The sequence below is a fragment of the Cetorhinus maximus genome, chromosome 13, assembly GCF_964194155.1.
Source record: "Cetorhinus maximus chromosome 13, sCetMax3.hap1.1, whole genome shotgun sequence".
NCBI lineage: Eukaryota > Metazoa > Chordata > Chondrichthyes > Lamniformes > Cetorhinidae > Cetorhinus > Cetorhinus maximus.
Genome location: NC_135891.1, coordinates 39,088,800 through 39,103,626, shown reverse-complemented (window position 1 = coordinate 39,103,626; position 14,827 = coordinate 39,088,800). Strand labels below are relative to the sequence as shown.

At 43.2% G+C, this 14,827-nt stretch overlaps 1 protein-coding gene across 1 annotated transcript in view; it reads left to right on the top strand.

Annotated features, from left to right (window-relative positions):
- Positions 1–14,091, top strand: part of LOC144688568 (Golgi-resident adenosine 3',5'-bisphosphate 3'-phosphatase-like) — a 41,780-nt gene extending 27,689 nt beyond the window's left edge. Inside the window, exons 4-5 of the mRNA XM_078555303.1 lie at positions 1,688–1,849; positions 11,773–14,091. Coding sequence (XP_078411429.1) covers positions 1,688–1,849; positions 11,773–12,050 — 440 coding nt within the window. The 3' untranslated portion in view covers positions 12,051–14,091. The remainder of the gene's footprint in view (positions 1–1,687; positions 1,850–11,772) is intronic.
- The last annotated feature ends 736 nt before the right edge of the window (positions 14,092–14,827 follow it).

Genomic DNA, 14,827 nt, shown 5'->3' with positions numbered 1-14,827 from the left:
GGCTTCTAGCATGCGCAAGTGACCCACAATGCATGCCTGACTGATAATCTGAAATTGGTTTTCAGTGTCATTCTTAGAACAATCAAGATTGTTTAGCAAGTGTTGTCCAAACTTTTATGCGTAAATGTGGAAAATACATAAATGAACCCAAAATACCTAGGCACAGTTGGTAAAAAGAAAACTGCGCTAAAATTACCATTATGAATAATTATAAACCATTGTTAAAATATCAGCCCTAAATGAAGGTACCAGGTATTGTTTCTGGCGTAACAGAAAGCACAATTATCTTTGGCTGTACCTTCTGACTTGGCCCTATAATCACAGCGGTCTATTCAAATTAGATATGCAGGACATTTTGGAGAGAGCAATGGCAAAATTGCTGTGTGAAATGTCAACATTTGCAGCATTCGTCACCCATCTCACTGTGTGGGATTTTTACTGGTTAACAGCCAAACCAAGTACTCAGAGGCCTGAATTTTTCCTGCGTCGGGCCAGCTCAGCGGGAGTGGGCGGGGGCTGTCACGGAGCCGACCACTGCCCGCGATTGGCTCCTCAGCGCCATTTTACGCGGGCGGGCCAATTAAGACACGCCCAGCATAATACGCGAGCTGTAGCGCTGAGGACTACCTGTGCAGGCAGGGGGGGAGGAGGGGGAGTCGGGTTCAGCGTTCTTTCGCCTCAGGGAGATTGAAGCAGTTTTTAAAAATATATAAATGCTGTGTCACATGAGATGGGACATGTTTTTATTTTTCAAAAAAAGTTTTTATTCAATTTGTAAAAGCTTTAGGAAACCTCATCCTGCTCGTGGATGAGGTTTCCTAAAAAACATAAAGGCCGCTTGGCCTTTTCCCCTGCCCACCAACTGTTAAGTTGGACAGGCAGCGTAAATTTGAAATTAATTAGCTCCTTAAATGCCTTAATAGGCTTTTAGTTATCGGCGAGTGCGCAGCCGACTCTGGCGCGTGCCTGCCAAACGAAACATCATGAGACAGTGCGATGACGTCGGGATGCATGCCTGACATCGTCGTGTGTGATTTTACGTGCCAGTGTGTCAGGCCCGCCCCCACATGCCAACCGTAAAATCCTGGCCAGAGGGTTGAAAAAATAACCTCAAGTTCGAGGTATGGATTTGGTTCCCAATTATTTGCTCAAACATTGTAGATAATGGTGTTCCAATCCAGAAAGCCAGTCGGTGAAGGATAGGAACATAGGAAATAGGAGCACGAGTGGGTCATTCAGCCTCTCCAACTTGCTGCACCAACTTGCATTCAACTAGATCATAGTGGATCTTCTACCTCAACGCCATTTTCTTGCACTATCCCCAAATCCTTTGATATCTTTAATATCTAGAAAGATATAAAGGATAGAACTGGAGTCAATCATTACACGCTTTTATATTTATTTAGAGATACACATTATATGTATGTACTTCTTAATCCAACAACCAGAGTTTTAGTCAGTGTATGTTCATAAGGCGCTCAAGTGAATGAATCCCCTGTTAATGCCCACCATCTGCATACAATTTAACACAATTAATCAACGATTAACAACTGGGATTAGTATTGAAAGAGGATTGCAGTGTATCAAATCTGTTTTAATAAGAAAACTATGATTAAGAGTTGTTGGCTTTTCGCATTCCTTGCCTGACATCCAAAACAATGTTTTTCTTCTACTTTTCATCTTGTAGCTTGGGCTATGGTTGATGGTGCATCAAACATTCATCCACGGAAAGCCTACAAGGAAAAGACACCTACAGTAATTGTCTCCAGATCCCACGCAGGAGCAGTGAAGTCTTACTGCAAAGGAGCTTTTGGAAATGACACTACCATTATCCCTGCAGGCGGAGCAGGTGGGTCCTCCGATTTAGCAAATCTAGATTGATTGATTCTCTTCGTCCCATTCATGAATCAGTTCACTAATATTGTCGACAATGATAATATTACTTATGAAGGCGAATACAAAAATTGGCTCTTTTTAAAACAAAAATCTTAATCCAGATGGGGAAAAAATAATTCAATATATTGCATTATAGTTGGGGCTGGATTTTCCAAAATCCACTCCCATATGGCCACACGCTTGTGGCCTGTGACCCCCCAGGCCAATTTTACCTCCAGCCCCAGTTGGTATTTCTTCCTTCAAAATGAAGCCTACTGTAGAGGAGGCGCAAATTGAGGTAGTGCTGCAATGGGACAATCACTACAGCAGTACAAGGGAAGTGGTCAGAAAAACCCCAAAGACTACAATACTACTTTGACTGAAGACCTCATGCTGGACTGATACTTTAGAAGCTAAGTGGGCCCAAAGGAAGAAAGGAGGGAAATTCATTATTAGGCTATCATCCTCCATCATCCTGGGCACTTTTGTCATCCTTCTGGTGGTTTCTAGGGAAGACAAAGATAGCAGCAAGTGAGTAGAGAAATTGGGCATGTTGACGGGGCTTGCCTCACCATCAGCGTTTACATACATTGAGAGGCAAAGGGGAAGCTGGTGAGCTTGTGGCTAGGGCTGGTCCAAGTAGGGATTTTAAGACCTAATTTTCCACCATTGTCCTTCCTATTTTGGGATGAGATTGTGGAGGAAAATCCAATCCTTCATGTCTCCATGATAGCATGGCTTGGAAGCTTTGTCAATACAAGCATTAAAACCTAATGCTGCCTTTGAACTGCTGAATGGTGATGTAACTGCATCTAATGTGTACTCATAGTATTCATTAATGATGCAATTGGAACCATATCCTGCTCTCGCCAGCTTTACCGGGGCACATTTGCCCCTTCTGTCAAAAAATGGGCTAAATATATTTTTTCTGTGTTATTTCCAACCTACAAATAAAACGGGGGTAAAGTGCAGGTTAGGAACGTGGAATTTCTTTTGTCAGATTGGCGGAGGATGGGAGGTGGTAAATCAGCCGTAACACGTCCCAAGCATTTGCTTATCTACTGAATTCGCACAAGTAATGAAGAAGTTGGAAATCCAGTTGTTGAGTTCCGTTTTTATAGAATGACAAATTTTACATTCTTTTTAACAGCACAGTTTTTTGCCATTAAATGTCTTTTGAAGTTAGTGAGAATGTAGTGCAGGCCGATTTTCTATGGGTCATCTCACCCATCACAATATGGTAGCGTGCAGTGAAGACAAGTGTCCACCAAAGCTGCCGTGGTCTTATGCTTAAAGCTGCCAGTGATATTCCATCAGTGTGAGGAATACAGAGTAGTAATGAAAATCAATAACCAACAGAAGATAAAGGAGAAATACAGTGATAAACCTGTTAAACACATATACCATACACACTGCTGCACAAAACAGCATTTCTTTTTGGCAGTCCCTTTTTGTGCTCATGAATTTCAAAAGCCAGTTGTCTACAAGTAAAGAACCTAATGAGCTCTTTGCAACAAATATGCATAAAAATCAAACAACTCCACAATTCTGAATATGCTTAATGGAATGAAATGGAAACTATTTTTAATTGCCACCTGCCCATTGATTACCTGAAAATATTGGCAGGCTGGAGGAAAACCAGGGAGGGTGGGGCACTTGACCACCTTGATGGAGCCCTCACACGAGCCTGTAACAATGCAGAGCTTGTCTGCTTGCTTCAGGTGTGAGGCTGTTTAAATATGCAAATTGGGACCCTCAGTGTCAGAACCCTGCCTGGAGTGCAGCATACTTCAAAATTACAATGTGTCAGACAGTGGGCAGAATTTTACGACCCCGTTTCAGCAGGGACGAGGCTGTAAAATGCGACGAGACATTCTAAACCTCATTGGCTTCAGCGGGAACATAAAATCCCGCTGCCGTAAAATTTCGCCCAGTGAGTGGCCTATGTAGTTGTCCTTAAAGGGACTATTTTTTGCCACTCCACTAAAAGGCTCCAAACCTCTTTTTTTTTCTGACTTATTTTTTGTGTTCCAGGAGAAGCAGCAGCACTCCTCCTGGCTCTGCAAAAATACCCATAACTTACTGCAGGCCTGGGCTTGAGTTCCTCCATGATGGGCTCTGTGAGCTTCAATGACGTGTATGTTTGGCACCCACAGCCTTCCAGCTGCATTCCAGTGAGGCCGACGCATGAAAATAGCACAAACCACAGCAACCAAATGGCGGAGCTCATTTGAATGACGTGGGCGACAAACTCCTTACTCACCATTCTGTCTGTCTGCAAAAGTTGCTGGTCTCCTGCTGTGCACAGTTATCCTGCACCTTAGCTGTATTTCAACAAAGACAACAGCAAAGCTTCTCATTTTGTGCACCTTCTCTGCAGGATAGTGTAAGCCTAACCTAACCCACCTAAAGTGTTGCCAAATAAGAATTTTAGGGGAGATGATGTTGTCGTGGTAATGTCACTAGACTAGTAATCCAGAAGCCCAGGCGAATGCTTTCTGACATAGGGTCAAGTCCCACCACAGCAGCTGGTAGAATTTAAATTCACCTGATAAACTAGTTTCAGTAATGTGACCAAGGCTGGAATTTTCCCTGAATTGCACTAAGTGCAGTGGCGAGCGTGAAAAAAGACATTGTTACACCTTATCGTCTGCCTCCAGCCTCATTAATTATGCAGCCACAGGAAACATGCCGAGTCGCTGCCGAGCGGCCTCTGAATCACCTGCCACGCCATTACCTTACCGTTTCCTCACTCCAGGTGCCATATCTAAACTGTAGCCAGGCACACAGTTCTCAATGCTTGTAGCCCAGGACTGCTCCAGTGAAGACATGGCCCTGAAAGCCAAGAAGAGTTCAGTGACCCATCACTAGAATGCCTTTTGGAGGCCCGCTGTGATGTCCTCTACCCCCCTTCTGGCTGCAAGAGGTCCAGCAATCTCACCACTCCGGCTTGGGAGGTGGTGACAATTTTGGTCAGTGCCAATGCTGCACAGAAGAAGTTGGCCATCCAATGCAGAAAGAGGATAAATGATCTCATCTATGCTGCCAGGGTAAGGCAGCCATCTCATCACTCTAAACTCACACACTCAGTAAAGTGCTGGAAGGATTCATGAACAGTGCTATCAAGTGGCACTTGCTTAGCAATAGTCTGCTCACTGGCGCTCAGTTTGGGTTCCACCAGGGCCACTCAGCTCCTGACCTCATTACAGCCTTGGTTCAAACATGGACAGAAGAGCTGAACTCCCGAGGTGAGGTGAGAGTGACTGCCCTTGACATCAAAGCAGCATTTGACGAGTGTGGCATCAAGGACTCCTAGCAAAACTGGAGTCACTGGGAATCAGGGGGAAAACTCTATGCTGGTTGGAGTCATGCCTAGCACAAAGGAAGATGGTTGTGGTTGTCGGAGGTCAATTATTTCAGTTCGAGGACATCAGTGTAGGAGTTCCTCAGGGTAGTGTTCTAGGCCTAAACATCTTCAACTGCTTCATCAGTGATCTTCCTTCCATCATAAGGTGATAAGTGGGAGTGTTCACTGATTTTTGCACAATGTTCAGCACGACTCCTCCATTAATGAAGCAGTCCATGTTCAAATGCAGCAAGACCTGGACAATATCCAGACTTGGGTTGACAAGTGGCAAGTAACATTCTAGCCACACAAGTGCCAGGCAATGACCGTCTCCAACAAGAGAGAACCTAACCATCGCCCCTCGGCAATCATTGGCATCACCATCGCAGAATCCCCCACTATCAACATCCTGGGGGTTACCACTGACCAGAAACTGACCTGGACTAGCCATATAAATGTAAACTGTAGCTACAAGAGCAGGTCAGAGGCTAAGAATCCTGTGGTGAGCATTTCACTTCCTGACTCCCCAAATCCTGTCCACCATCTACATTGCACAAGTCAGGAATGTGATGGAATACTCTCCACTAGCCAGGGTGAGTGCAGTTCCAAAAAGCTTGACACCATATAGGACAAAGCAGCCTATTTGATTGGCACCCCATTGACAAACATTCACTCCCTCCACCACCGATGCACAGTAGCAGCATTGTGTGGCGTGAATGTGTACCATCTACAAGATACACTGCAGGAACTCACCAAGCCTCCTTAGACAGCACCTTCCAAGCACATGGCCACTACCTTCTAGAAGGACAAGGGCAGCTGACACATGGGACCACCTGGAAGTTCCCCTCCAAGCCACTCACCATCCTGATTTGGAAATATATCGCCGTTCCTTCACTGTCGCTGGGTCAAAATCCTGGAAGTCCCTCCCTAACAGCACTGTGGGTGTGCCTACACCACATGGACTGCAGCGGTTCAAGAAGGCAGCTCACCACCACCTTTTCAAGGGACTTAGGAATGGGGAATAAATACTGGCCTAGCCAGTGACACCCACCTCCTGTGAATGAATAAAGAAAAACTCATAAGGCCATCACACATTCACTGGCATCTCACTCACTGCCAACTCAAGAGAAATCATCACTCATTTTCTCACACACACCCTCACATCTCCATCTGGACTCATCTCCTCTGGAGACTACCTCCTCAGCCCTCACCATCTTGAGGCCATTTACACAGAACAACATGTGCCCCCACATTCACCCTGCGATACCTGCCTTCCCCAAGCAAGCCCTAGCCCTGCAGCCATTGAAAAGCCACCCCCAACTTCCCGCTAGTCTGGTAGGTAGAAACCTGCCCGGGAGCCCCCATAAAATGAGGTGGTGCTGCCTGTGAAGCTTGGTACTGATGACCATGAGTGCTGAAGCGAGGTAGGCAAACAAATCTCAAGGTCCTGAGCGAAATGCCGGTCGCCAGAAGCACCATTGTGAAACACGTCGGCATGCAATCACACTGACGTGAGTTCAGGATCCAGCATGGGGGAATGATTCTGGCGAGCAGGGTATTGAGATGCTGAAGTATAGAACTCAGGTCCCCAACATGCGGCAGTGGGAAACATGGCCCACCATTGACGGGTGGAGCAGACGATCACAAACTTGTTTTCCGACGACGAGAAACCGATTTTTGTGATCTCCCGATGTTTTCTGCTCCTGCCCGCTATGACACCCGCCGTAAACGGGAGCTTGTGAAACTGTTATTGATTGTTGTAAAAACCCATCTGCTTTACTCATGTCCTTTAGGGAAAGAAATCTGCCTTCCTTACCTGGTCTGGCCTACATAGGGATCATTGGTCATTGTTGCACCATAGCCTATTTCCCTCAGGACACAGCCTTTTCCATCAAAGACCTGTTGCATGTTTGATTGCCTCAGAGTTATAACTTCATGTGCAGTTCACAATGTTTGTACATACGCGAAATAATAGCTGTTCCTTGTAATGCCTCCCAGAGGATTAATGATGAACACACAAATGAGCACATGCAAACAATCACTGATTTTTTTTTTTTATACAATGCTTTTTTCAATTCATTCATGGAATGTGGGCGTCACTGGAAAAATAACATTTATTACCCATCTCTAATTGCCCTTGAGAAGGTGGTGAGCCGCCACCTTATACAGCTGCAGTCCATGTGATGAGCGTTTCATACAACTGATTGGCTTGCTCGGACATTTCGGAGGGCAGTTAAGATTTAACCACATTGTTGTGGGTCTGGAGTCACATACAGCCAGATCACATGAGAAGAGCTCATTCTTTCCCTAAAGGACAGTAGTGAACCAGATGGCTACCACACTACGGACCCTAGCTTTTTATTCCAGGTTTATTTGTTGAACCAAATTTAATTTCCCCAGCTGCTGTGGTGGGATTTGAACTCTGGATTGATAATCCAGTAACACAACCACCATGCTAATATTCCCAATGGTGCAACTAACACCATGAAACTTTGGTTATATGTTCTGCTGTTAGATAGGGATGTTTAAGCAAATAAACCTACAATATTAGGCTTTAATTACCAGCTTAATGGAGCAAAGTTACTAAAGAAGCTTAGCTCTGAAAGAGAGTCACGTTTGCATGTCTGGAAGGAACCTGTGGCATAAAAACTGAGGGTAGTCATAAATTTGTTGCAGTGCAATGGTAAACTGACCCAATAGGTTGTTTTCACTCCAATGTCTGATGTTAATCATCATCTCCCTGAGTCTGAGTGTCTTCATTCGTTGGTATCCTGATGTTCCCAGTAACTGAATTAGTATATGTGGCCTGGGTTAGTTGAAGCCTGCTGCTGTAATTGTGTCCTTTGTGATGCCAGACTGTCTTTCCCCCTGCTGTTAGATTCTGTCAATAACTGCTGCACCTATGGTCTGGGGCAGAAACCTCCTGCATTAGTTACTTGTCCAACCCAGTTAAATGATATCTTTTTGATTATCTCCCACCCTGCACAGGTATTGATATTTGGCTTTTAACAAACAGCACACAGCATGGGGAAATATTCCTTTATTGCTATCTATTAGCAGATCACACTGAAAATGGCTGGCTAGTTCTTTGCTCAAATTTGAAAACCAAGTATGATCCACTCTGCGCTTTGAAAACCATTGTGGTGTGCATTATGGGACAGAATTTTTAGGTTGGCGGGCGGGCCCGGGATTGGCCAGGGAATGGACCACCGACCACAATTTCACGCTGGCTGGCCAATTAACGACCAGCCAGCGAGAAGCGCGTGCTGAGAAGCTCAGCGCTGCTGGGGTGAGGGGCGGGAGAAGGCCAGGCGTTGATATAAGCACAATAATGTAAGCACAGGCAAGCACGGAAAGAAAGCTCCCTGGAGGCAGAGAGCTGCCTCAGGGAGCTGAAGACTTCAAAACAATTAAATAAAGTTTTTAAAATCAGAAGAAAAAATGTCCAAGCATCACAGGTCAGTCACCTGAACATATACATGATGAAAATGCTGACCATAGATTTTTTTTAAATTTAATAACGGAAACCTCACCCCGTCCTTGTATGAGGTTTCATGAAAAATGCAAAGTCCGCCTGGCCAATTCACCCGCCCGCCAGCCATAAGGTTGGACAGGCCACGAAAAATCGGAGACAATTGCAACTTTAATTACACTAATTGGCCTCTTAATTGTCGCTTTCGACTTTTGCACGCGCCCACCAACCGAAATTTTGCACGGGCGCAAGATGATGTCGGGACACTTGCCCGATGTCATCTCACGTGATTTCGTGTCCGATCGGGTCGGATGCGCGCCCGCACTCCGCCTAAAAATTCTGACCATGATGTTCGAGTGCAGCAAAGATTTTCAAGACATATGCTACTTATTTTTAAAATATTAATACCATGGCAGCAGTTACATAGGGGATAAACAAATGGAACTACATGTCAGGTAAAATAGTGTCATGGCTTTAGATGTTCTATTTCTCTCAGCACTGTTTCATCATCAAGAGAAATGTCTTGCAGATTTTGCTTTGCCAGGCCTCTGCCAGAGGTGTAGTGGACCTGATAGGTAGGAACTGAACAATATGAGGCTGATTCACGTGTCAATTTGGCACTTTCTTTGTGGAAAGCACTTTATTTTGCTTATGTTTGGTATGTCCCATATGGGGATTGAGCACTCCCTCTGCGTACAATTACAGCTCCACACCTGTGGGAGTTATGCCCTGCTGTACAGATTCATCACTTATGTCATTAATATTTGAAGCATCATGTGTTGTTTTTGATTCAACTTAGCAACATGACTGGAGTATGTATCATCTGCAAGATGCAGTACAGCAACTCGCCAAGGCTTCATCAACAGGACTTTCCAAACCGTGATCTCTATCACCTAGAAGGATAAAGGCACCACCGCTACGTGAAAATTCCCCTCCAAGTCACACATCATTCCGGCTTGGAAATATATCATTGTTCCTTGGGTGCACCTACACCACACACAGTGGTTCAAGAAGACAACTCACTACCACTTTCTCAAAGGCAGTTAGGGATGGGCAATCAATGTCAGGAAGAATAAAACTGCAGAATATTATTTAAATGGAAAGAAATTGCAGAACTCTGCAAATACAGAGGGATTTGGGTGTCGTGATACATGAATCAAAAAGTTAGTATGCATGTACAGCAAGTGATTAAGAAGACAAATGGAATGTTGTTGTTTATTGAAAGGGGAATGGAATATAAAAGCAGGAAAGTTCTGCTACAATTGTACACCTGGAGTACTGTGTACAGTTTCGGTCTCCTTCCTTAAGAAAGGAAATAATTGCATTAAAAGCAGTTCAGAGAAGGTTCACTCAACTGTTTCCTGGGATGAAGAGGTTATCTTATGTTGGACAGGTTGGGCCTTTATACATCAGAGTTTAGAGAAATGAGAGATGATCTTATTGAAAAATTTAAGATCCTGGACAGAAATTTTCACACGGCGTGCGGGCATGTGCCCGACCCGCTCGAACATGAAATAGTGTGTGATGGCATCAGGCGAGCGTCCCGACGTCATCACGTACTCACGCGATATTTCGGTCGGCAGGCACACGTGAGAGTCAGAAGGGCGCCCACCGACAGTTAAGAGACCTATTAAGGCCATTAAACTTGTAATTAATGGAGATTTTTCGTTGCCCGTCGAACGTTACAGTTGGCAGGCGGGCGAATCGGCCAGGCGGTCTTTACCTTTTTCAGGAAACCTCATCCAAGGACAATATGAGGTTTCCGTTAATAAATCAAAAAATAAAAATGTGTGGACAGAATTTTCATCTTGCATATGTTCAGGTGACTGATTCTGATGGGTTATTTTTTTCGGGATTTTAAAATTGTTTTTTATTGCATTTAAATTCTTCAGCTCCCTGAGGCAGACCTCTGCCTTCAGGGAGCTTTCATTCCGCACTCCCCCACGCCCGCGCTGACTTCAGCACTAGCCCTCCTCCCACCCCCACCCTGGCAGCGCTGAGCTTCTCAGCGTGCTCTTCGTGCTGGTTGGACATTATTGGCCAGCCGACACGAAATCGCAGCCCAGGGTCCGTTCCCTGCCGAACTAAAGATCCTGCCCCCCAAGGGGACTTGACACAGTGGATCTTGAGAGGATGTTTTCCCTTGTTGGAGAGACTAGAACTAGGAGGCACAGTTTAAAAATAAGGGGTGTCTCATTTAAGATAGAGATGAGGAGAACTTTTTTCTTTCAGAAGACCGTTAGTCTATGGAATTATCTTCCCAGGGAGCAGTGGAGGCTGGGTTATTGAATATTTTTAAGGTTGAGTTAGATAGATTCTTGATTGACAAAGGGGTCCAAGGGTATAGGGGGTAAACAGGAAAGTAGAGTTGAGGCCACAATCAGATCAGCCATGATCCTATTAAATGGTGGAGCAAGCTCAAGGGGCCAAATGGCTTACTCCTCCTAATTCGTATGTTCATGTGTCAGTGTTTCCAGCAATGCCCACATCCCATAAGTGAATTTAAAAATAAAGTATGACTTTGCAGTGGATTATATTCAAATGGAAATAACTACCATGGTAGTTATTATTTACATACGGTGTGCAACTGAGCAATTTGCTTGGGCCAGGAATAAAAGTCCCAATTTTAACCAGTGGCAGCTTTGGGTGCAGGGTGGGTGAGCCTTGTCAGTGTTCAAACCCAGTGGGCGGAAGCAAGCATTGGGATGGGAATTGGATGTTGTGAGGGATACAAGAATGGCCTCTTATACAAAGTTAATGCTTGGAAACCGTTGTACAGCTGCCAGTCGGAGAAGATCCACTTATGCTCCACCTGGATTCCAAGGAATCCTTACAAAAATTAATACATTCCCTTACCTCTGCCTTTTCTGGCCAGGCTTCACTGGAGTTTTTGAATTCTAATGCTCTTTAATTATAATCTGATATTTACTTACTCTATTGGTTCTAGGTCAAACAATGTGCTTTTTTTGGCATCATGTGACGCTAATCGTAAGCTAATCAGACCTTTTTATTCTTCAAGTGAAATTCCATTGGGGATTTTATTTTGACCATGTATACTTTTTGCTTCAATACATAACAGGGTACAAAGTACTTTCACTTTTGGATACTGGAGAAGACACACAACCTGATAGTGCAGATGTGTACATCCATGTGACCTTCATTAAGAAGTGGGACATTTGTGCTGGTGATGCCATACTGAAAGCTTTGGGAGGTCAGATGACAACAATTGAAGGAGATGCCATCAATTACACTGACTTTCCCTCCAATAATGGTGGACTTGTAGCAAGTATTGGGATAGATCACCGCGCTTTGCTTAAACGATTACCTGATCTCAAAAGCCTTGCTCCAAAAATGTAGATTTTAAAGAAACTGAGGAAAACAGGCTTCCCTCCAGTTGTGCTCATTGTGATAAACCTTTAAAGATTCATGAGCAGAACATGTACAAAATTTCACAAATAATGTGGATGGATTTCTTCCCCAATGACTTGAAGAAAAATCAACTCAGAGGTCTTCCAAAGCAGTTCCCACTGTTCAAATGATTGTAAAAATTAATAGCACCTCTGTGATTTCCCAAAAACGTTGTTGTAAAATGTGTACTCCCATAGAACCATGTTTAATTGATTGATCCACACCGTTTGAGCCTTCTTTTTGCAGACACAATTATTGTTTATGTGAGTTTGTCACTGTTTTTTAAAGTAAGTCTATATATCAATCATTTACTACTAAACCATTGTCCCCAAAAGGAAAATTTCAGTGACTGTTTTCTTTAATGTATCGGTGCAAGAACTCACTGTGACGGAATCATTTCTCTGTGTGATCGAACTTCTGATATCGCTTGGGTTTTCTGGGCAGGTGATGTGCAGAGACTTGATTGGCAGTGGGGTGAGACAGAATTGGTGAACAAATGGTCAGGGCTGTATCACACAGATCTTAGAACATGGTTAAAGAGCAGAATAAATCACCTACTACCATCTTGCCTGGGGAATAATGTGTAGCATACCAAGTCCTGTGGGGACTGGTTATCTGAACATCAAAGAGTGGGAGAAAGTATATGACTCCCAAAGCGACAGTTGCCAGTATAGTGAGTGTAGTTGGAATTTAATTTGCTGCTTTCTACAGAACTATTGATCATGCCACATTAAATCCTATACCAACCCTCCTGCTGTATTGAAAATGCATTGATCTCTTCTGAAGAGCAATTTCATTTACCTGATTGTAGATATCATATTTTATTGCCCTTGCATAAAATATAAAATACAATTTTCCTATAGATGTCTGTTTTCTGAAAATGTGGATTTTTTAATATTTCAGTTAGACCTGCATTTATTAATGCCATGCGGTGAATGGGGCCTCCTTTGAGCTGTAGCCGATTGATTTGCTTTAAATTAGTCAGCTTGAACTTGATGACCTCAAGTGTCGATAGGAATAGCAGATGAAACGGTCAGTGTGATTTGTTTTTAAAAATCAAAATCGCCTTTGGTATCTAAAAGAAACTTCCCAAAATAGAAGCAAACTTTTCAATTGGGTTTTCCATTTTCTTTTTTGAAGGTGAATGGTGGTTTTGTTTGTATATATTTTAAAATATTGTATAATGGTTTGATTAGTTAGTGATAGATCAAAATAGGGCAATTAGGAGGGATAACTTCAATAACCTTTATAGATTTATAGAAGACTTTCTATATCAGGGTCACAGCGGAGCTTACTGTATGTTCCATATGCTCTGTAAAACATATCAGTACTTTCAATGTCACTTGTATGAGTAACCTTATGGGTGACTCCATGATGCAACACTCTCGGAGAATACATCTTAGAAAATCATTGCCACCTAGATTTTTTATCCATTGAATGACAGAAAATCAGGAGCTGGGCACCCACTATTTTCCAAGAGACACATGTTTTGAACACCAGATTTCAGCACAATCGTCAAAATCACTACGATTTATAGTAATTACTGGAGAACTGGGGTAGCACGTGTTAACTCTGAAAGCCCAAAGAATGTCTTGTTTTATTACTTGACCTTGGTCCATTCACTTTCCTTTTTTGTAATTGACCAATCTTATTCCTTCATCTGAGGTGACTTAGCTATGAGTATAGCAAAATAAAGCTAATTTGAATCTGGGTCTTCCAGTTGCATGCACAGCATACCACAAATTCTCTTCCTGCTCTATTTATTAATATATCAGGAGGTGTCTTATCACTGGTGAATAATCAGCTTTAGGAGAATCACATGATTGAACATTATTGAACTAGATTCATGATTTTTATTCATTATAGCAGAAGATTGTTACCTTATTTAAAGTTGAATGTTGGATTGTTGTAATTGCACTAATTAGTTACTTTTTTAGAGGTTGGGTAACTTGTTAAATTTGGAAAAATAGAAAATAAATAACTAGAATAATTTGGTGTAGCCTTTGATTTTAATGTCTTTGCTGATACAAAGGAAATATGAGCTGATGGTATCATAATGGTAATGACACTGGACTAGTATTCCAGAGGTTCAGATTTGGCTCAGCTCCAAAGACATGAGTTCAAATCCTATCATGACAGCTGGTGGAATTTAAATTCAATTCACTAATAAATGTGAAATAAAATGCTGGTCTCATTAATGATAATAATTAAACTCTCAAATTGTTATAAAAACCCATCTGGTTCACCAATGTCATTCACGGAAGGAAACCTGTGACTCCAGAACCACAATAATATGATTCACTTTGAACTTCCCCCTGAAAAGGTCGAGCAAGCCACTCAATTTTATCAAACCACTATAGACAAGTCAAATAAGAAAACTGGACCAAGCACCTGGTATTGACCTAGGTGTCAGAAATGACAAAGGCACCCCCTGCCTAATCGACATTGCAAAGTCCTCCTCACCAACATCTGGGGACTTGCATCAAAATCGGAAGAACTGTCCCATAGACCAGGCAAGAAACAGTGTGACATAATCACCAAATTATACCTTACAGCCAAGGTCCCAGATTCTTCCATCACCATTCCTGGATATGTCCTGTCCCATCGGCAGGACAGACTCACCAGGGGTCTCAGCACAATGGTATACAGTTGGGAGGGAGTGGCCCTGGGAGACCTCAACATTAACTTTGGACCCCATGAAGCCTCATGGCATCAGATCAAACAGG